Raw genomic sequence first — 24,920 nt, forward strand, 5'->3', positions numbered from 1 at the left:
CACATAAACATTGTTGTCATTTCAACAATAAAAAGATTGCAATTATTCAAACAAAATACCTAAGAAAACAGTCTTAATTATAGAGAAAATAAACAATTTTGATTTTGTTCTGTAAATTAAAGACATATTAATTTGAAAACAAAAAATAAATTGTTTCACATTTAGTCATAAACATCACGTAATGAGCGATGACTTATCAAATGTGATTTTTGTCTTCTTTCTGACGAGAACTGCGCATACGTATATAAACATGTCGACACTGAGCTGAAAAATAAATCTGCGCATGCGCAAACTGGCTATTTTTTAAAAAAAAAAATTAAACAAAAACAAAAATGGCACAAAAATTTCATTTTTAGTTTTTCGAATTTTTTTCTGAGATCCAATAAGCACATACTGGAGTAGTAGTCTAGGCTTACCTTGTTCTTATTGTTTTCATATGGTCCTCAACCCAATTGTGTTTATACATATTTTGAAGTTCTTTTCGAACACATTTTACCACACTGAAGCACACTCACTAACACTCAGATGTACCACCACACATACACAAGATCATAAGACGGTGAAGTATTTCGTGGGGGGGAGGAAGTACTAGGTCGGGGCGAGTCGTCTTTTTTTTTTTTTTTTTTTTGCTCCTTTAATAGTACACATTCTTGGCCTAACTGTTTCACATTCAATCTACGAACATACTCACATATATATAATTAGGTATTTATATATATACGTACTGGATATATCACTAGAACACAAAAGCATATGATGATCCATCTTGGATCGTTAAACACTCACTTGACTTTAAAAAAAAAAATTAAATTCAAGTGAGCATTAATGCAGGAACACACACCTTCCAAGACTAAAAAATAATGTTTCTTTTTTGTTTTAAATATTAAATTACTTTTGTCTCCTTTAAATTTTAAAGAGCCGTTAGTCCATAATCCGATTTCATTGTTGGCGGTTGCATATTAGGTCCACATGTTTGTGGCGTTAACGGCGTTAGTTGACTCATAGATAAACTTGATGGATTTAAATGTTGAGACGCGTCCATACCACCCAAATTGTTCACTACGCTATTCGCACTGACTACTACCTGACTGTGTACATGATGGTTGCTCATGGACACTGGATTGTTCATTGTTGTGACACTATTGTTGGGATTGGCAGCACTAGAATTGTTCACATTACCACTAGAGTTGTTGCTATTGTTGTTATTAGAATGTTGTTGACTATTGTTTTTATTATTAGATGCTGCGGTTGTTGTCGTGACACCAGCCGGGTTGGTCTTTCTGCGAACGTTCTTTGTGTTGGGAAGTTTGTTGTCCTTTTTCCACTTCATTCGCCGGTTCTGGAACCAGATTTTGATTTGTCTCTCCGAAAGACACAACGAGTGAGCAATCTCAATTCTTCTCCTACGGGTTAAGTAGCGGTTGAAATGGAACTCCTTCTCCAGCTCCAGGATTTGATGTCTTGTGTACGCTGTCCGTTGCCTCTTTGGTTCCATCCCTGGCTGGAAGGTTCCATTGGCTGCAAAGAGGGAAGAACCACTTGATTTACCAAAACCTGTTACGAGATCGAAAAGTTCCATTTCAACAAACAACATCATTAAAATCAATATAACAAGTAATATAAAATTAGCTTAACCTATAGACCATTGTATATTAACATATAGGAGGAAGATTCAAATGAAAACCATAAAAATGTGATAAAATTCTGGTCATCCGCTCTGACATGTGCTTGAACATTGGTGGAAAGTATGTCGAAAAATAGTTTAAGAGTCTTCATCCCGGCGAAATTAAAATACCGCTAATTTTACAGTAATTATGTGATATCTTCAAATAGATAAAAGATAATTAAAATATGGAACAAGACCGCCCTAGACAATATTATTTTGCGTTAGGTACCGTTATCACAAGTCACCTAGTGGTTTTCCGTTTTCAGCTGTTTAGAAACGCGAAAATAAATGCCGATTTTCAAAATGGCTCGAAATCGAAAGCAGATAAGTGAGTCGTGATAACGGTTTCTCATGTAAAATAATATTGTCTAGGACGCTCTTGTTCCACATTTCGATTATCTTTTATATATTTGAAGATATCACATAATTAGCGGTATTTTAATTTCGCCGGGATGAAGACTCTTAAGGAGCGCTCTTTCACGTAAAACTAAATTTCGTTGGAACAAAACTGTTTTAGTAATTGTTCTTTCAAAACGTTAGAATCTATTTACTTTCCGGATACGCCTCGTAATAATTGCTGGAGCTGGAGTTTATTGTATGGAGCATTCAGAGCACAAGGCAATCAAAACATAAAATTGTGGGGGAAAAAATACACATAAAATTTGTACTGTAAGCTTATTTACATGGCAATTTTAAGTTTGTACACTATGCTTAATTATGTGGAAAATTTTACAATGTTTTTTCCACTTTATATTGGCCTACTTTACTTGATTTGAGATTTTCAAATTTCATCCTATTTTTAACTAAAAAGTATCTGTAATTCAACAAGGAAATAATTATAGATCTATATGATAATTAAATTGAAATTCATCGTATGGCAAACACTTTACCATTTTATATCATAAAGGTCAGGTTCTCCAGTACTGTAACAGAGCGATGCTTGAACGATTAACCGTACTCCGATTAGTGATAATTTCACAGCCTTGTTTCATTACAAATGTAAACTTAATGAAGTCAATGGAGAGGAGAGCATGGATCATGGGTCAGAGTTGATGACTATGTGTTTTGGTGTGTGCTGGGTCAGAGTGAATTATGATAGGTAGTGGGTAAGAGTAGGTCACGGTGGGTGGTGAGTCGGAGTGGGTTAGAGTGGGTCATGGTGGGTCAGAGTAAGTCACGGTAGGTCTTGGGTCCTGTGGGTCGTGTATCACGATAAATCGTGGGTCTGTGGGTCATTGATCATTGGCCTAATAAGTATTTTCCTTAATTGAAACCGACTATTGAAATTGCTGACGAAAAAGTACATTTTGTTATCACAATTTAGTATTTCCACCATCATGCTTTTGTACCATAGAGCAATCTTCTGTAATAAAACGAACCAAACTTCATTGTTCAAGTATTTCATGTGAGACTTTTTTAGAAATGGGTTATTCGTCATTTGATGGTGCACTTTTCTCTATTTATGATTTTCTTTTAAAATTCTAGAGTACAATTTACGTTTCTCGGTGCTAATTTTTGGAAATTTACAAGTTCCTGTACAAACCACTTTCACTCTAACATGCGCTTTCCAACAACGAAATTTGACAATTAGCACTGGTTTCAAGTTCACTAAAACGTGTTTAGTTAAATTCCCGCTCATAGAGAATTTTGTAGGCATCTATGAAATATATATATATGAAAAATCCCATATGTGCTGCAATTTTTACGATAATTCTCTTTATTCCTATTTGAGAACGTCAAAAATCAACAAAATTGGATTTTTCCCACAGATTGGCATCAGTGGCTCTAGTTCCACTGCATAAAATGAAATGAAACGAAATCTTTGTGTTTTACGTCTCACAGTTATGCCAGTTAGGCTAAAGGAGACGGTGATGATGAGAAATGAATGAAAATAGCGGAATGAAGAAAGTGGGAGGAAACGGGAGAACCCTGAGGAAATCCACGCACACGATGGTTGTTCACCACAAAATTCACTTGGCGGAGGCCAGGATTGAACCCGAGACCCCCAGCACCAGAGGTGGACGCTCTACCACTGAGCCACCGCGACTCCTCCACTGCACAAAATATACTACTTTGATTCCATCTCAAGTCAGTAATAAATCTTTCACAACTCCAAAATTACGCAGATTACAAAGACACTTTACTACATTCAGTACCGCTGATCAAGCCTTAAAATTGAAAACACAAATATAAATTCAGCGCATCTTATATTCTTAAATGATATAATTGGACTCTCTTTTTCAGAAATGTAATTAAGTCTTATTTTAGATTTCAGGTTTCATGTTATTTAAGAGTTTCTTACAGATTTTGTCATCATTCCCTTTTTTTGTTTTATTTTATCAGTCCTCAGGTAACAAAAATTCTCATATTAGATATGAGGGCACCATTTTTTAATAAGCACTCAAATTGTTGTATCATCTACTGAATAAATATGATAGTATTCCAGCACCGCAATAAATTGTGGTAAGTGCTCACTTCTGTACTGACTCTACATAAAATTGACTAGCTCCATTAGTTATAGAGATACAATTGGTGGCGGATCTAGCAGGGGCCTAGGTACCCACTTTTAAGTGACAAAAATAATTTAAGCAGGGGAGTCATTTAGGGGAGCAGGGAGGGGCAATTGAAGCCTCCCCTGAGTTTTGAGATTTATATTGATTTTATCAATAGAATAGTAGTAAATTAGTGAAAAACGCGAAATTTTACTTATATCAAGGGGTTTGCCCCTCCCCAAGCAAAATCTGAAATGACGCTCCTGAATTTAAGCTAAGTTTGTTGTAAACCCTTGATATAGAATACCTATCATGGTCTGGGTTCTGGTTGGCTTCAATTTTTACCTTCTAAATCTGTCACTGCAGACAACAATGTTTTTCGGGTCGAACAATAGCTCCTAAAGAGGTAAATAACGAGTACTTCAGGATATTTTCCCGTATGAACTCATTTCGAAGCTATGTAGTCACGTCTTAAAACACAAATTAAGAAATAACATTCCAATCACTTTAACGCCGCCATATTTGAAGACGGCTATTGTATATGACAAGTGGCTGTTATCAATAACAATTTCTAATGTATTTTCTATGAAATTAAGCCCGATCGTATTTTAGTTTCTATCTGGAAATATCGAGAAGATATGACGTTATAAAAGTTCTATCAGTAGCCATCTTCATCACACCACATCTAGGTTTCGCTAAGCTGAACTTTTTGGGGGACTTTTCAGTATATAATTTAGGACAATATCTTGAATATTTCCTTCAATCAGTGGCGGATCTAGAAGGTTAAAACTGGGGAGGAATCCAGAACCCAAATTATATATATATATATTATGAGAATCCAGAACCCACATTATAAATTAAGTATATTATGACTTCATGAGTTTATTATAAACTTCCAAAAATTTATATATTCCTAGGTATAATAGCTTAAATAATTTTTGGTACTAAAAAAACTGTTGGGAACCTGCCCTCCGGCCCCGTCTAGATCCGCCACTGCAGTAACTTTTCAGCTTGTTGTATTTAATTCTGGATTTCAAATATTTTTATTGGGTCGAAAGAATAAAAAAAAATCTTGAACACCTTATATCTGGAGAATTACGTATAGTGTGACCAAACCCAAACTATCAGTTAACTCAGAATGATGTGTTTATTCCGTAGAAAATACGAAAATTCAAATTAGGGGCCGTTCAAAAATTTTATGGCCCCTGATCCAGAAACAAATTATTGGCCGAGATCGCAATCTTTCGATTTTTTGTTTTGTTTTGTTTTGTTTTTTGTTTTTGTTTTTGTTTTTTTGTTTTTTTTATCATTCCTAAAATTCTTGTCTAATTCACTGGTCTATAAACAAATGTTCTTGGTATAACATAATGTTCTCTTAAGGGGTAGGGGAAGTACAAAATTAAAGGTAGTTGCTTACTTCAATTCTTTGTATAGAAGAAGTTCAGGACAAACATTAGAGATCTCTTTCATTGGGAATAAAGTACGCATTGTGTAATGACAAATTACGAAACATGTAGTAGAGCACCTAATGGATTGAATGTTTAGTTGCTGTACATTGCAAGGTAAGTCTGTTCATTCGTTTCTCTCTTTTTTTTTCTGTTGACAAGGACACCACTCTGTTTTATTCTCTCTTCCTAGTTGGTTCTCCACCGAAGTCTCTCGTCGCCATCAAAAAAGAGTGAAAAATCTCCAACAACGCTGTCCAGGATTCTTTCCCTTCTACGGTACAAGACCTCGGCTACGAAAGAGGAGGGTTGTCTACCATATTCCTTCGCTAGACTCTAGTCTGTCTCTTTTATTTTTGGATTTCTTACGCTAGTCAATCTTAAAAAACAAGGCATTTACCCACTGCCGGAACAAGAAATCTTATCGGTTAAAGTATCATATGAATAGTAATAATGCCGATCTGTGTAAAGTAAAGCAATATATCTAATAATATTTAACCACCATTATATACTTCACTTAGTTTCTCAAGTATACATTGTATTGTTGATTTACAACTTCAGTAGGGAAGTTTAGACTTCAAATTGCGAAACTTATTGATTTAATATCTGCATTCAGATTTAGTATCTCGATTCTACCTGTTTATATATTCACCTAATATGTTCCTAATATATACTAAAATTTTCCTAATGTTTCTAATATGTACCTAATATATACCTATTATATTTCTAATACGTACCTAATGTTTCTAATGTGCACCTAATATGTTTCTAATACATACCTAATATGTTTCTAATGCTTATAATATGTACCTAATATGTACAAAATGTTTGTAATATGTACATAATATGTACCTAGTATGTTTCTAATATTTCTAATATGAAACTGATGTGCCTCTAATATGTACCTACCATGTTCCTACCGTTTCTAATATGTGCATATATATATATATATGTTCCTAGTATGTTCTTGATATGTACCTAAAATGTTCCTAATGTTTCTAACATGTACCTCATATGTACCAAATATGTAAAGCCTACCTAATATGTACATAATACGTTCCTAATATATACCTAATATATACATATGTTCCTAATTGTTCCTATTATGTACCTAATATGTTCCTAATGTTTTTAATATGTACCTAATATGTACTCAATGTGTTTCAAATATGTACCTAATATGTTCTTAATATGTACTTATTATGTATATGTTCACATTCAACTTCAACACAACTGCACTTATTTTAATAATTTTCTTATTGTTTGTTTGTTTGAAAGAGCATAATTTCCTGGTGTTTCCATTTAAACTACATTTGGCTGTAGTGGTAGTTTTTGAAGGTAAACTTCAACTAATGTAGTGCAAGAACCGTAATTAACCGACATTAATATGCGTATGTTTATGCATACCTTCGACATCTGTGCACAGATTTTAAAGATTATTATTCTTATTATTTGTTTGTATGAAAGAGCATTCTTTCCTAGTAATTTTATGTAAACTTTATAAGGATCTAACCACATTCTTCAGAGTTAAACTATGACACTGCTGAATGGCTGAAAGTGTCACCATTAATTTTGTGTACGATCACTCATAACTTCGCCAAAGGTGGCCCAATTTTGATGATTCTTTTATTGTTTCAAAGGATATTCTTTGCTTGTGGTCCCACGTAAACTTTATAAAGGATCTAGCTATAATTTTCGGAACTAAACCATGAAAATCCTCAAAGGCTGACAGTGTTAATGCCATTGATTTTTGATAACTCTTTTTCTTTTCAAAGAGTAATTTTTCCTTACGGTTCCATGCAAACTTCATAGGGAACATAGGCTCTAACAACAATTTCCAGAGCTGCACTATAAAATTCATCAACGACTGGCAGCTTTAATATCCTAACTAACCAGGGGCGGATCCAGGGGGGACGCCCCCCCAGAAGAGAAAACTTTCTTATTTTATATATATAAATAAAACCCATCCCAAAGTTTGGAGCCCTTAAAAGTAGCAATATGAAAACCCACCGCCCCCCCCCCTCCAGAAGTCGGTCCTGGATCCGCCCCTGTAACTAACAGACTTCAAAAAGTTTCCATATTTACACCTAACTTCAACACACAAGTACCGCTTCTGATTTTTCGTCTTTAGTTTCAAAGAGTATAGGCTTTACCTTCTCGCAACCTCCATATCAACTTGAAATTAGACGACAAAACTTTGCAATATATTATAGTGTTAATATATATATATATATATATATATATATATATATATATATATATATATATATATATATATATATATAAAACAATAACTTTGCAATATATATATATAGGTATACAGAGACGTAAGCACTAGGCGGATTCTGGAGGTCCGGACCGCCTACCAAAAATCCCGACCTTTCTGTAGATTTAATCTAATTTTAGGGTGATTTTACAAATTTTAACACAATTCACTCTCATATTGAATTTGAACCTTTCCAAATAGATTCTTACGTACATTCATGTATGTGCTCATGTTTCGTAGACCGATCTTTTTTTATAGGATACGTGCGTCAATTACCCGTTTCGTTGGGTTAAAATAAAAAAAAGATAGTAATATGTTCGGTTAATCAGATCGATAAGAAAAAAGAAAATATAATTAAAAAATCAGAAACTATAAGTAATGTATGTAAATAAAAACTAAATATTACTATTCTGGACTGAATTTGGATTTAAACGGCATCGGAAGTGTCACTGTTCATCTCAGCAACCTCGAAAACTATTGATTCGATACTAATATTGGCCATTTTCGATCAAAGTCAAATGACAGAAAGCATCCTAGGCCCGAACGTTGTTTATGTTTGAAATATTATCTAGTTTCTCAAGAGTTATTAAGTCACAAACATAGTCACTTTGATTTTTTAATGTAGAAAGAGAGATAGATTAGTGTGCTACATTTTAGTTTAGGCATCTAACTAATACTGGAGTAACGAAAAACTGAAAAAATTAAGTAAACCTAGGAGAAAAATAATAAACTTCAAAACGCACTAAAAACCCGAATATACTAACTTTATTTTTTAAAAAACGATATTAACCAACCTCAACAAAAGCGCGCTAAAAATTAAAAAATAAAAGAAGAAAATAATAATAATAAAACATTTAAAAACAGAAAATAATTCATCATCATTACATGTAAAAAAAACTTTGAAGACCAAATTAATAACCTGATTAAAATTAATAAGGCAGTAACTGGTTTGGTTTGGCTCAGAATTAAATTTATTTTTATAGATAATGATTATGAATAGTTTTCTGCTTCTAGGTGATTTATTATTGTTCTTAATTTCTGCTTTTTAAGCGCATTATTATAGTTAATATTTTCTGCTTTTAAATACTTTATTATTGTTATTATTTTCTGCTTTTAAGTGATTTATTGTTATTATTATTTTATGCTTTTAAGTACTTTATTATTATTATTATTTTCTGCTTTTAGTGATTTATTATTATTATTATTATTATTATTATTATTATTATTATTATTATTATTATTATTATTATTATTATTATTATTATTATTTTCTGCATTTAAGTTTTTTTATTATTTCCTAGTTTCCAGTACTTTTGCTGAAGTTTCTTACTATTTCTTTTTGTTACGTACATATAGTTGATCAAAATTTTTGAATATTGCAAATCTTAATTTTTTGATCTAGCATTTACGATCCGAATCCAGACTCAGATTTGTGGATCTTAAAGTCCAGAGCTGCGTATTTTTAAAATTTAGGTTTCCGACCTTAAAATTCACATGACCGGATATTGAATTATACGTAAATTATATGATATTTTATGAGTTCAACCTATTAGATTGTCATTTAGCTTGAGAGGTTGATATATATATTGTATATCAAAGATCTATCTCTATTATTCTATTTTCAACTATCATCAGAATCCAGAAGTAAATTGTCATCTAAATCAAGTTTTTTTTTTTTTAATTTTAATACATAGTTCTAGACTAGAGATTAAAACTCCAAAATCTCTCTTTCGTAGTAGATGTAATGGGATACGAAAATAATATTTTGTTCTTGTCAAGCAAAAATAAAGATATGAGAAGCACATGAGGCATCTTCGTCTTCTCGGATTATTAATTACCCCTGTAGGAACACACACCTAATTCGTAACTCTTGTTAATTTCTGTAGCTCATATATATTTACTATTTCTGGTACCGCTATATGCAATATTTAATTCATGTTTCTCCAAGTTATCAACGAACTTAAAAGTTCATTACTGAATTCTTTATCTGTGTATGTGTGTATCTGTTATTTGCGATTTTTTTTTTAATGAGCTCTTTATTCGATAGATCACCAAAAACTGGAATGGAATTTTTCGCGTCATCCTCACCGTTCCCGAGATATTGGCCAAAAAAGTTACGATTTCGGGAGATATAAGGAGCCATATCTCAGAAATTGTAAGCCATACAGAGATCACATTACTGTTGATCAATATTTAAGAGGATGCTGAACATTTTGGTACCAAATAGTAACTGGTGGTCATTGGCCAACTGACCACCGTTCACCAGATATTGGCCAAAGAAGTTCGGTTTTCCGGAGTTTTAAGGAATCATATTTTGGGAACCGTAAGTCAAGAGAAATAATCTTTTGCGATTTTTTTTTTCAATTTTGAGCCGTCCATTTTGAACATGTGTCTTCGTAAAACAACATATCGTAGAAAGTTTTAACAGAACTCTTAAACAAAACATGTGGAAAAAAATTGAGTACTCAAGGAAATTATAAATGGATAGATATATTACAAGAATTGTTTGATGAGTATAACAATAAAGTACATAGAACAATTGGTATAAAGCCTGTAGAAGTTAATAAGAAAAATTAATTCTTTTTAAGTTCGTTCTGGCAATGCTCTTGGAGAATTCTCAACTGGCTTTTATACTATAGAACAATTGGTATAAAGCCTGTAGAAGTTAATAAGAAAAATTAATTCTTTTTAAGTTCGTTCTGGCAATGCTCTTGGAACATTCTTAACTGGTTTTATTTTGGGTTGTATTCTTTTTACATAGACGTCTTCTTTATTTATTCTGTTTTATTTTATTTCATTTTTGTTAGTATTTAAACTTTTTCTTTACTAAAGTAGTATACGATTTTCTACGTCATTGAAGTACTTTTCTTTCGTAATTGTTTATATTCTTTTTGTGTATTGGTATTTAAAAAAAAGTAAACAATATAAGCACGTCTCGGAGAAGGCTGCAGAGAGTTAACTTCGCTACTTAAAAGAAGTCACCACTAAATAAATAAGCAAATAAAATAATTTGTTGGATTGAAGCTAGAAGGGGATATTCTATGACTGTCTAAATAGCTAATATCTTTAATACAAAAAGTCGACATTTCAACAATTCTGTTGCTTTGTGGTCTTTGCACGGGTCGAACTACATTGGTTTTTACCAAAAAATCGAATCCGGGTCTCCCGTACACAAAAATGATAAATGAAACCTGGCATTCTATCAAAAGGCGATTTTATCGGACACGTTTGCAAATGTCACGAGGTCCACTTCAGCGGTGTTCCTGGGTGCAGCTCACCCGAACATGATGTTGCTCCATGTTCACTGGGCTCATTTTGCAATAGTGTCACCGAAACGAAAATTGACGAAGCAATAGCGAATGGTACTTGGATTCGTCATTTTTGGTCCAAATGCTTTCTGGTCTTTTCTGTGGCAGAATATCCCAATTTGAATTCGTAAAGAAATAACACTCGCAATTGTGTCCTCTATGATGCACCTTCGTATGACCCTTTTCAACAATTCTTTGTGGTGGACAAACACCGTGTGCGTTTGTTTTCTCGGGGTTCTCCCGTTTCCTCCCACTTTCTTCATTCCACCATTTCATTCATCTCTCATAATCTCCTTTAGCCTAACCGGCATAACCGTGGGACGTAAAACTCAAAAATTTCATTTAATTTCATTTTCCTTTTCAACAATTCACTACCTAGTGACTGTCATAGTCGTCCGCAACGGAACGCCTAGTCGTTCGCAACCAACCAAACTTCAGTGACATTAGGGTTACATAAGGAACAGGCGCACAATGATTAGCCTATTTCTAAATTATTAATTATATTAATTTTACAGTAAAACGAAAGTAAGTGAAGGTAAAAAATTCTGAAAAAACTAGCAAATATTATCACATGTTACTGTCAGCAATATTTTGAGTTTTCCTTGTATCTAACCATAACGGATTTCGAAGTATGGGCATATTATTATAATCATTGCAATCCAGACCCTTCCTTCTTTCTCAGATGTTTTCTTCTCTCCTGGGACAAATAATAAAAAACACTGAAATACACGTGTTTAAGTATTTTAAATCAAGACTCCAAATACCATATTTATGTTTGTAAGTTTAAGAGGATCTAAGATACGGGAATCTTATTACAATGATTGTAATTGCACCCTTATTTCTTGCCCACTTCCTTCTTTTGCTTCTAGATCAAACATGAAGAAATGTTGAAATCTATCTTATAATTTTTTAATGTAAGGTTCAAATACAAAATTATATATTCTTAATCTTAAGCGATTCCGAGTTATGGACACTTATTCTAATACACGTAATCCATATTCCTTTCTCCTTTTCACCACTTTTATTCCCTCTTAGGAAAAATATTTAGGAAAAACATTAAAACTCTTTACTAATTGTTTAAAATGACAAGTCCAAATATCAAATTCCATATCTCGAGTCTTCAGAAACTCTGAGTAGACATATTAATATAACAATTGCCACTCTTATTTTCCCCACGAGAAGTAGATATATTTTCCAAATTTGAAACGAGAGGAGAAATATGTCAATTTCTTCCAAGTTTTAGATCTCAAACACTGTTTCATTGTTACATGATTTATAGTATAAAAACTATAGTTTGACAAAGTTATTGTACGAACAGAATGAAAAGCATTCACCAACGTTTAAAGATACGTTTATCATTACAAATATGCTCCAAATATATCATAAATTTGTGTTTGAATATTATTATATCATACCCCTCCTGGGCTTCCCATAACGCGAAAGGACTTTGATAACCAGGGCATACATTTACTAAACAAGGCGAAAATGTGGAAATGGGAAAAGAATATCTCTTTCGAGAAAGGAGACAATACAGGACTTTCACGAAGTTTGCAAAACGAGACGAGAAACCAGTATTTCTCGTCTTGTCTCGTCTCATGGGAAACGCTAGTAGTGAAGGTCTTAATTTTCATAAGCGGGAAGAAGTTACTGTGGAAAAGTAGATCTCAAATTTCGGAAGCGCGACTCTTTGGGCGTGTATGCAGTACTAGTAACTAAAAACAAACAGAAAATTGCACTCGTATATAGGCTAAAATAGATTATGCGAAATAGTAATTGTAATAATAATTGTCTGGAATCGAACTCAAAATTTCATGAATGAAAGACAGTTATGGTATTAGACCAAGATGAAAACACACACAAACACACATTGGAGGATACAGTAAACAGGAAAGCGATTTATGTAATTATACACATGTGATAAAATACTTGTGACTGGAGAAAAAAACAAATATCCTTTGAAATTTATTTTTCTGATTTTTTTAAATGAAGAAAATGACGTCGGGTAAATAATGATATCAGACGCAATCAATCAACATGTTATTAATTACCCTTAATTACCGATCACATATGGCCACATTATCAAACGATATATATATATATATATATATATATATATATATATATATATATAATTGATTACTTGAAATAATTAATTAACTTACAGTAATGGATATTGAATGAAGTGTATCCGTATATAAGTGTGACAACTGGTCTTTTTAGTATCTTCGTAATGAAGTAACAATCTTGATAATATTTTCTTCAAATTAAAGGAACTCATAAAGCTTTCGTGGAAATAAGAATAATGTATTCCTTCTCTGTTTATCGCTGGCTTTTTAATTATTAATGAATTTCTGAATTTCTTCCTCTTCTTCTTCTTCTTCTAATCGTTTCTTTTCAGTTAAGAGTCTTCATCCCGGCGAAATTAAAATACCGCTAATTTTACAGTAATTATGTGATATCTTCAAATAGATAAAAGATAATCGAAATGTGGAACAAGAGCGCCCTAGACAATATTATTTTACATGAGAAACTGTTATCACGACTCACTTATCTGCTTTCGATTTCGAGCCATTTTGAAAATCGGCATTTATTTTCGCGTTTCTACACAGTTGAAAACGGAAAGCCACTAGGTGACTTGTGATAACGGTACCTCACGCAAAATAATATTGTCTAGGGCGCACTTGTTTCACATTTCGATTATCTTTTATCTATTGGAAGATATCACATAGTTACTGTAAAATTAGCGGTATTTTAATTTCGCCGGGATGAAGACTCTTAACTGTGGTCAGGTTTTCGAATCACCGTCCTTCTCCTGTTTCTATCTTGTGTCATATCCGCTGTGACACCACACTGTACCACGTCTTTCTTAAAATAATCTCCTCACTTCTTCTTTGGCCGGCCTCGGGCTCTTTTCATATTCAGTTTTATACCATCCACTCGGTGAGCTACATATTCCTTACATGCCCATCTATTTCATTCTACTTTCGGACAATTTTCCTACTACTGGTCTCACCTTTACTGTTCCTCGAATCACTTCATTCTTAATTTTTATCCTTCCGCATTAATCCATTCATCCACCGAAGCATCTCCATCTCCGCAACATGCGACTTCTGCTTCTCTCTCTCTTGTTCGTCGTCCAACATTCTGCTCCATATACGAGTAATATGGCAGGTCTCACTACTATTTTGCAAACTTTTCCTTTAAGGCGTATTTGTACCTTACGGTCACACAATACTGCCGATTCTCTCCGTTTCGTCCAACCACTGCTAATACTGCTGTTTATATCTATTCCTGCATTTTTTTTTTCTGCAGTATTGATTCTAAGGACTTGAATTTCTTTGCCATTACAACCTCTTTTTCGTCCAATTGTATTCTTGTATTCTAGATTACATTTTTCCTGAAAGAACAATGTAAATATTTTGTCATAGTTTTACTAATTCTAAGGCCGTTGTTCTCCAATTCTCCTTTCCAGGCAGTGGCGTATTTACGATTTTATTTCGGGGGGGCTTTGCTAACTTTCGGGGGGGTGGGGCTTTGCCTGAAAATGTGAAAATTCTGCAAGATATTTCATATACTTTACTATAGTAAGTAAGATTTCGGGAGGAGCTTAAGCCCAGAAGTCCCCCCCTAAATACGCCACTGTCTCCAGGTATCTAATTTCTCTTGCTGAGCTGCATTGCTCTCACTCAGCAGCACGATGTCATCTGCAAATAGCATATTCCAAGGTGCTAACTCTTGGATATCCTTTGTATGCTCGTCCATCACAATTGCGAAAAGGTATGGACTAAGAATAGACCAACTAAGTTTCCAATGCTAACGTTCATAACGTTCATGCTAACGTCCAAATATCTTACTCTTCTTTTTTTTTTTTTTTCAGAACAAGTCACGGTAAAGAAAAATGAAAGCAAAACAAGAAACAAAAGAAAAACAAAGCAAAATGACTTAAGGAAAATTTGTGTCCAAAATTTCTACGACTTATATTTGTTAAGACACCGTTAGGAGTATATGAGCCTTCGTTAGGTGAAGACAAAAAGACAATAGATGTAATTTCGTACTTGCAGACAAGACAAAACAAAGCCGTACAAGACGAAAAGAGTGTGTGTGTATTTTTTTCAAAGTAGACCGTTCATAAACAAGTGAACAGTTTTCTCAAACTAGATCGTTCATAAACAAGTGAACAATCTTTTCAACACTGTTCATAAACAAGTGAACATTCTTTTCAACGTAGACTATTCATAGACAAGTGAACAATCTTTTCAACCTAGACCGTTCATTAACAAGTGAACAGTTTTCTCAATCTAGATCGTTCATAAACAAGTGAACAATCTTTTCAACACTGTTCATAAACAAGTGAACATTCTTTTCAACGTAGACTATTCATAGACAAGTGAACAATCTTTTCAACCTAGACCGTTCATAAACAAGTGAACAGTTTTCTCAACCTAGATCGTTCATAAACAAGTGAACAATCTTTTCAACACTGTTCATAAACAAGTGAACATTCTTTTCAACGTAAACTATTCATAGACAAGTGAACAATCTTTTCAACCTAGACCGTTCATAAACAAGTGAACAGTTTTCTCAATCTAGATCGTTCATAAACAAGTGAACAATCTTTTCAACACTGTTCATAAACAAGTGAACATTCTTTTCAACGTAGACTATTCATAGACAAGTGAACAATCTTTTCAACCTAGACCGTTCATAAACAAGTGAACAGTTTTCTCAATCTAGATCGTTCATAAACAAGTGAACAATCTTTTCAACACTGTTCATAAACAAGTGAACATTCTTTTCAACTTAGACTATTCATAGACAAGTGAACAATCTTTTCAACCTAGACCGTTCATAAACAAGTGAACAATCTTTTCAACACTATTCATAAATAAATTAATAATCTTTTCAATGTAGACCGTTCATAAACAAGTGAACATTCTTTTCAACGTAGACCGTTCATAAACAAGTGAACAATCTTTACAACGTAAAAAGTTCATAAATAAATTAATAATCTTTTCAATGTAGACCGTTCATAAACAAGTGAACATTCTTTTCAACGTAGACAGTTCATTGACAAGTGAACAATCTTTTCAACATAAACTGTTCATAAACAAATGAACATTCTTTTCAACGTAGACTGTTCATAAACAAGTGAACAATCTTTTCAACCTAGACCGTTCATAAACAAGTGAACAATCTTTACATCGTAGAAAGTTCATAAACAAGTGAACAGGCTTTTCAACATAGACTGTTCATAAACAAATGAACATTCTTTTCAACGTAGACCGTTTATATAAAAGTAAACAATCTTTGCAACGTAGAAAGTTCATAAATAAATAAATAATCTTTTCAATGTAGACCGTTCATAAACAAGTGAACATCCTTTTCAACGTAGACCGTTCATAAACAAGTGAACAATCTTTGCAACGTAGAAAGCTCATAAATAAATTAATAATCTTATCAATGTATACTGTTCATAAACAACTGAACAATCTGTTTCAGCGATATAAAAGATACCATATTTGCACTGAACGAAATTTTTTACCCTCATAAAAATTCCTTCCTCTCGATTTTCTGAAATGATCCTGCATTAAGAAATCGGTGGCGCAGTTGGTTAGCGCGAGACAATAAAATCAATCAATAAATGTGATTGAAGGCGGTTCGAACCTCGTAGCGTAGTCGCTAACGCTCTCACCCGGATTCGATTCCCAGTGGGGACACTCGGTCGAAAAAAAGTAACAGTTTTTTTTCAGGTCAGGGGTGAGATTTTATCCTGGGTTTTCCTCATTCACACCAAGCAAATGCCAGGATGGTACCTAACCTACAGGTCCCAGGCCGCTTTCTTCTTTCCCCATTCCTTTCTTCCTTTTCATTCCCGGGCAGTGTGATTGCCGAGGGACATTATACATATGGCGGGCAACTCTACGCTAATAATCTCGAAAAATGTGCAATAAAACTGAGAGTAATTCAGATCTTCTACAGTGCTGAAGTAGTACTTTATTTGTTATTTGCCAATGTAGCATAAATATTTGATAATTTTAGCAAAAGGATAACAGTACTGTCCATAGGTTACTGACAACATACTCTGTAACTTACATAAATTATGTTATAAGAGTAAACTATTAAAGAAAGAGAAGAATCTTATAACCCCAAGTAGGAAGTTAAATTCCCCTAAATAAGAGAAGATAATTCTCCTACTTCACAAATGCCGTCAAAAACTCTGAACATCATGGGGTAGTAGCCTTACAAGAAAAGAAAGTAGAGATACGTACGAGATGAAACATTTTTCGAAGTTTCATCTCAGAAATGAGACGAAATACTACTTCTGATATTTAAAACGAAATATCAAACAAATATCAAGCACGTGAATTGACTTATCTCGTCTCGTCTCGAGTCTAATTTTTAAAAATTATTTCCAAACAAGTATTCACTTAGAAAGAGTTATCTGTCCGGAAGGATTTATTATGTTACTTTAAAGAAGTAATACCTTAGTTTAATCATGGGCGTCGTTAGCGGGGGTTCGAGGGATGCTTCCCCCAGATTTTAGTCAAATATATTTAAAGAAACTATACTACTTTGTGTATATATAACTTTTGTCGGAAAGAGGATTTTGATTGATTCATTCGCCCCCTCCCCCGATTTTAAAAGCTAACGACGCCACTGGTTTAATACTTAAACTTTCGAAATCAAGCTTTATTAATTATTATATAAAACCGTAATGTGCAGATACATCATATAAGGTGTAGTCTATGCATAATAAACGTTTAAGTGCTATTACTGTGATATTACTACTGTTATTACATATGATTTATTATTGATATGAACTTAGGTGTCTGAACACAGACTAAATGGGGCTTGAAATTGCTTTTTACATGGGATCTTCAATTGTATGGTTTTAGGTTTAACGTTCCTCTGAGTACAACGCTGTATGGGACGTAGGTCTACAGTTCAACGTATAATTCGAACCACACGAGCTAAAACTTCAATCCAACCAATTCATATGTTCATCATATAGCTACGAGGCAGATCTGTGTTGATATTGAGTGTATACAGTATATCGCAATACATCAACTGTATTGATTATATATAGTAGTGCAAAAGGTAGTACCTACTTACTACATTATAATTAGAGGCCGGATGTTTAGGCATTAGAAACCTGGAAAATAGGCTGTCAAATAGGCACTTAAAATTTAAAAAATAGGCACTAAAATATAACTCAAAATAATGAAGATAAATACTCACTATAGTACAATTAAAAATTTAGATTCAAGTCATAGATAATGTTCAAAGAACGTGGAAAAATATCTGTTCGTTAATATCTTCTTTTACTATATATATACAGTGGCGGATCCTCCAGGATATGATCAAGGGAGGGGCTAAATCGTAGTTTGCCGCTTTATCCAGTGTAAAGCAGGATTGAAGCCTATTGTATACCTGAGTGTCAAGGGGGGCTATAGCCCCTATAGCCCCTTGGATCCGCGCCTAAATATATATATATATATATATATATATATATATATATATATATATATATATATATATATATATATATATATATATATATATATATATATATATATGTGTGTGTGTGTGTGTGTGTGTGTGTAAGCAAACATTTAGGCAGTAAGGGCTGAAATAGGCAAAATTGACAAAATAAAATTGGCTTAGATTGAAACTATATAACGTTCCATATGAACTTTAAAACGCTGTTTTTGATTAAATCTTTAATATTAAAGAATAGGCATTTTGCCTAACATCCGGTCTCTAATTATAATAAATATAGTCACATTGAGTTATTTGTATAAAAACATCTGACGTTAGCTTCTTTGCAGCAAGGTCTGACTTAGTAATTAGCATTTTGTAGTCCCGTTCCCATTTTATTTTGCACTAGAGTCCTGTTGAATTGAATTTGATGCAACGAATGGTGTTGACTGAACGACATGTCCGTTAAAAGAGAATAAACTTTTCATATACATATACACAGTACTGTATGCGTATATTTTATATATTTTCAGTATGAGAAGATATTGTTGACCACATACAATGCCTTCAAAACTGAAAGTTAGGACTAAACATTGCTAAATTCTAAAACCTTACGACTAAAAGAATGAAGTTTAATTCAGTTTGTGAAATAAAAACTTCCCTTTTAGCAATTTCCTAAACCCGGAAATTCGGTCAAACCGGATTGTGTTAAACGGAACTGAAGTGTAGTTTAAAATAATATAATATCTTGAGTTATTTTCTAAAGAACACAAAATACTATTTTGTAAACTAACCAACATTTTTGAGGTTGTTTTCAGTCTTACTTAGTTCATCACCAAGTAACAATTTTCCAATATTTTCAAGTTTTTGGTGCACTATCATTGTAATTCAAAATCCTACGTCACACTTTTAAAATATTAATATTTATTTTTTTAATTTCATAGCCATGTCAAGTAATTTGACATTTTTGATCACAAAGAAAGATTGCACTGTACAAAGTATGAGAATTTAATAACAGAAAATAATAATAATAATAATAATAATAATAATAATAATAATAATAATAATTATTATTATTATTATTATTATTATTATTATTATTATTATTATTATTATTATTATTATTATTATTATTATTATTATTTAATGAAAATCTGAATAATTAACTAATTTCAATGTTCTGCCTTTTTCCCAGACCAGCAATGGTTCGCTCGCAATACTGCACTTGAAAATGGCTGATCTAAGCGAGTGAAATTATAATTAGATTGAAGATTTATTCTTTTAGAATGGAAAACATATTGAATAAAGCAAATTATTCCGCTAAACAGGGTTCGAAATTCCCTCACTTAATGTTCTTGGAAAAAATTTTCTACCACTATTGGTTTACTGAGAGGTCAAGCGATCCTATTGTCAAAAGTGTGCAAATTCATTATAGTAGCTCATAAGTTTTAACATATATATCATATAACACAATGAATGAACTAGAAGTTGCTGGTATATCTAATCGTGGATGTTCAAATGTGCGAACTCTTTATGTCGAAACATTCTATTGCGACGAGTTTTCAAAAAAATATCTATTTCCGCACCCTATCACTATCCCCAAATCGACTGTTTTGTTTTCGCACCCTGCTACTGAGTGGTATTTTCTAAGTACTACTAGAGAATGTGGAATAGAGAAAGGTAATAATGAGCACCAAAACATCAAAATTTCGCAAGCAATAACAATATATGTTGATTTCAATGTCGGACAACACACAAAGGCAGAAGAAATAATATTGCCTCGTCCACTGTCCTTGTTTTATCTGATTGTCAGTTACTTCCATCATAATTTATGAGGTTTGCTGTGTGTTGATCAGGAAGCTGTAAATTGCTCACACTAAAAATTGTTATTATGCAAATTTCCTCGTATTGTTTTTTGTCTCGTCTCGAAATTACAGACCAGATAGTTTTTAAGTTTTGCTTCGCCTAGAGTCGTATGCATCCCAAGCGGAATGTCACTTACTTGCAGAAAGATTATGTTCGTCTGAGGTATCAGATCAAAAAACGATCAGAAATAGTGAGAATTATTTTGTAATATGGATTCTGCATCCCAGAAATAGGCTTCGTCTCTATCTTCACCCTCTACCCCCTTTCAGCTTATGAGACACAATGATAAATATAATATCGGTAGCATGTAAAATATAATATAGACTTCCGGAATTATGTTCATTTACCTTCATGAATAATATGCAATATGAAGAATACGATTGATGAAATGGGTACAAGAGTGAGTAGTTATTTTTTCATATTAATTCAGCGTCTCAAAAACAGGTTCCATTTTCACCCCTATCTCCCTATTAAAACCGAAAGAAATAGATTTACCTCTTCCGGTTTAGTTTCGAACTCTTTTGTCTAAAATTTTTCAAACAAAAATTTTTGTAAGAATTTTCAAACAATTTTGTAAAAATTTAAACATATTTTGTAAAAGTTTTCAAAATAATTTTCGTAAAAATTTCCAAATTTTTCTTGAAAAAAATTGAAATCTTTTGTAAAAATTTTGTAAAACTTTTTAAACAAAAAATTTTTTCTAACAATTTTTTATGTAAAAATTTTCCACTTTTTAAGTTTTTAGGTTTTCAAACACATTTTTGTGGAAACCTTTTAAGATAATTTGTTTTGGTAAAAATTTTCAAACAAAACATTTTTGTATTTTTTTGAACTTTTTTTTATTACTCCCGGTTTCAATATTCGAAAAAAATATATAAAATATAAAGAGAAATGCATACTCACTCAACACCCCAAGGAAAGTTCCAACGGTTTCTTTGTAGCTCTATTAAAACCGGATATGGAAGGTTTGCTACTTCCGGTTACAATATGCGAGCTACATTGTTTTGAAGCCTACAACAATCTTATAATGTGAATAGTGTTATCCACGAGATAATGTCTCATAAATTTTTGTAAAGTCTCGACTGTTAGAAAACTTTAATCATCTCGTCTCAAAAAAAATCTGGTCTCGTTTTATAAATTTATGTATTTTCTACAGCACTTGTGTCTTAGTTTTTTTCATACTCTTATCTGAAAGTTAATCAGAATCTTTCCGCGTAACCGGAGCTTCACAAAGGGTGTGATATAACATTTAAACTATATTTATTATTGGAGTATATTTTGTAATGACTTGCGTATCTTGAAATGTTAATAAATGCTCCCCATTGTATTTAGAGAATCACTTTAACAACTTACAGCTTTGATATTGTGAATCACGTAACATTAAAAGTTATTTTTTTTTAATTGCAGCATTTTTCTTGTCTCATTTTGAAAACGATATAAGAATTACCAAACTTCTAATATCGTTCCCAGTTTAAATTTTACTTTTCTTCTTGTCTCCTACTTTGTTTTGGAGTCAAAAATCGAGACGAGACGAGACATTTCTCGTCTCGTATGCTACTCTAAAGGTCACACGGAACTATCCTGTTTACTATCGATACATAATGAAAGTGTCTATGTTTGTGCATTCATACCTCTTGAGCCACCAGACCAATCTCAATCAAATTTTCAACATGGAAAAGGTTCGGGCCTGGGATGTTTTTTATAACTTCTCTTTGACGGTGCAACTTAGGAGAGTGGGATCGAAACTGACCGATATTAATGTCGAATTCATAAATTTCAGGGTTGTTGAGATAAACAGTGACACTTCCGACGACATTTAAATCCAAACTCAGCCTTTAATATCCAAAATGAAACCTATTCTCCCCGTGAGAAGAATGTATATTCTGCTAGTTCAAAATAAAAGCCATTAATTGCACATAGCCCATTATTATTGTCTGGAAATTTCATACCTCGCGATCGATGTAAAAAAAATGTTATCTCCTCCACTAACACACAAAAAACTATCAAATATCTCCGCGTTTATCAAATAGAAAATACCGTACTTCAGCTTAAATACAATAAAGACACGGAAAGCTACTAACAAAATCTATACTGTATTATTTTCTTGAATATATGTGCTACGCCACAAAGTAGAATAAAATAATTTTCTGTCAAATATTACAGAAACCTTTCATTAAACAATGATAGATTATTATTTGAACCTATATTTTATTATTACATTACAAAACTAAAAAAATTTGTAACCATTAACGAAAAACAAGATAAATGCATGTGATAGAGTTATATACATTTGTATCATCGTATTTATTACACTATCATTAAATACATCTACTGAATGAGATATGTCGTTAAGTCATTTTCCGATGGTTTGATGATAAGAAGCTTCTGTCGTCGTTTTTATCAGAAGCAAACATCAAAACGCATTGTGAGGCATTTCGTTTGAAACAAACCCCTAGTATTATGGAACACGATAACAAAGTACGCAACCTGCAATGGACAATTCATGGCAATTCACCAATCATAATCAACGTATTAACTTGAAGCTGTCTCCGAAATATTCCGTTGTTTAAACTAATAGTATCACCACTACCACTATTATTGTATTTATTATTATATTTAGTAATAATAATAGCAACAATAGTAATAATAACAGTATTGTTGAATACGAGACGAGAAATAAAGTTTACCCGTATCGTCTTGTAAATTTATTTGTTGGAAAGCTTGTCTCGTATCGTTTACGAAAGTTATGTCTTAATTTTTTCCCTTAAGGGGACAGACTACTAAATATTTTTGAAAAACTAATAATTTTTCTTTTGCCCGTTTTTCGTAAGTGGAAAGACGTAATAAAATGTAACTTACCACAATAATAGATCATGCTATTCTACACCCGAAAATGCGAATCGGAAGAATTTTCAGTGTTGCAATCCATAGAAATTACAGTGTGACCAGAATTTGAATTACTCAAAAATCTAGGTAAAGGCACCGACTAGAAAAATGAACTCAACGGTAATTGATGACTTATGATGCTGTCTATGTTCCTTGTTTACTACTTTTTAAATAATGTTTCTATTTATTTTGTAATGACTTATTTATATTGTAATAATTTATGTAAGGTTTATAAAATAAATAGAAATATTTTTTTAAAAAAGTAGTAAACAAGGAACATAGACAGCATGATGTCATCAATTACCGTTGAATTCATTTTTCTAGTCGGTGCCTTAACCTAGATTTTTGAGTAATTAAAATTCTGGTCACACTGTAATTTCTGTGGATGGCAACACTGAAAATTCTTCCGATTCATATTTTCGGGTGTAGAATAACATTATCTATTACTGTGGGAAGTTACATTTTAATATCTCTTTCCACTTACGAAAAACGAGCAAAAGAATAAAATAATACTTTTTCAAAAATATTTAGTAGTCTGCAGCCTTAATTTCGTCTAGAAGTCATCAGAATTCTTCTTCGTCACGGGAGGCTCGCGAAGGGTGTGAGATAACAACATTTAATCCATATTTATTACTGGACTATGCATATTTATTAGAGTGCTTCGGGTAGAGATGTCTATAGGGGAGAGATGCTAGTTTTGTCATAACTTCGTCGTAACAACAACATATGGCACGAGCTTGCGCAGGCTGTTAGCGGAGGTCAAGAAGAAGGAAGGGACGTCGTCAGTCACGTCGATGAGTATGTTATGCTCTTGTTTCATGGTAAAATGTAGAAATTATCAATAAATTTACACATGTTTTTGTTTGTGAATAAGTCGTATTTTCTGCATAAGTTAGTAATACAATTAATAATGACGCGAAATACGTAGTTGCTATATAGAGAGGATTCCAGTGTTAAAGTGCACGTGAGTCTCAGCATACCTTGTGGCAGTTTTGGCGCGAAAATTCAGCTGGCATCTTTCCCCGATGTTTGGGAAAGTTGCTACATCAATGTCGGGTAAAGATGCATGTGTACATTTTCTCGGGTAAAGATGCAAGTTTAATTCTTGCTCGGGTAGTCACGAAGTTCGTAACTTTGCGATTAATATCAAGAAAGTTGAAAATGAAAATATACAAACTGTTATTCTCCAGGTATCATTTTAAAGTTCGGAAAGGGCGAACGTTTGATATAGCGGCTATGGGTTCCAAACGAGTTAGTTATTAGTAAAATCCTTTTATACAATGCACATACACTTCTATACATATTCCATAACACATCGTATGATCATTGTGTATTTATATTTTTCCAGGTTGTCTTCGTCATAAATATTTAAAATTGCTCTTTGCCTGCATATAGAAACTACAAAATGCAGGATTTGCTCCAACTGGACGAGAAATACGAACACTAGCATACAGCTTCGCTAAACGTTATGATGTGAAGCGTAATTTTAACAAAGGAAATGGAATGGCTGGA

General features: G+C 32.8%; 1 protein-coding gene across 2 annotated transcripts in view; it reads right to left on the reverse strand.

The window, feature by feature from the left end:
- Positions 1-205: 205 nt before the first annotated feature.
- Positions 206-24,920, reverse strand: part of LOC145678856 (homeobox protein Hox-C4-like) — a 70,010-nt gene continuing 45,295 nt past the window's right edge. Inside the window, exon 2 of one of the 2 annotated variants that reach the window (XM_081749422.1) lies at positions 206-1,554. In XM_081749422.1, coding sequence (XP_081605548.1) covers positions 911-1,554 — 644 coding nt within the window. In that variant the 3' untranslated portion in view covers positions 206-910. The remainder of the gene's footprint in view (positions 1,555-24,920) is intronic. The other variant, XM_081749423.1, reaches the window with a different exon arrangement.

This window comes from Thermobia domestica, chromosome 2, assembly GCF_964235325.1.
Source record: "Thermobia domestica chromosome 2, izTheDome1.hap1.1, whole genome shotgun sequence".
NCBI classification, from domain to species: domain Eukaryota; kingdom Metazoa; phylum Arthropoda; class Insecta; order Zygentoma; family Lepismatidae; genus Thermobia; species Thermobia domestica.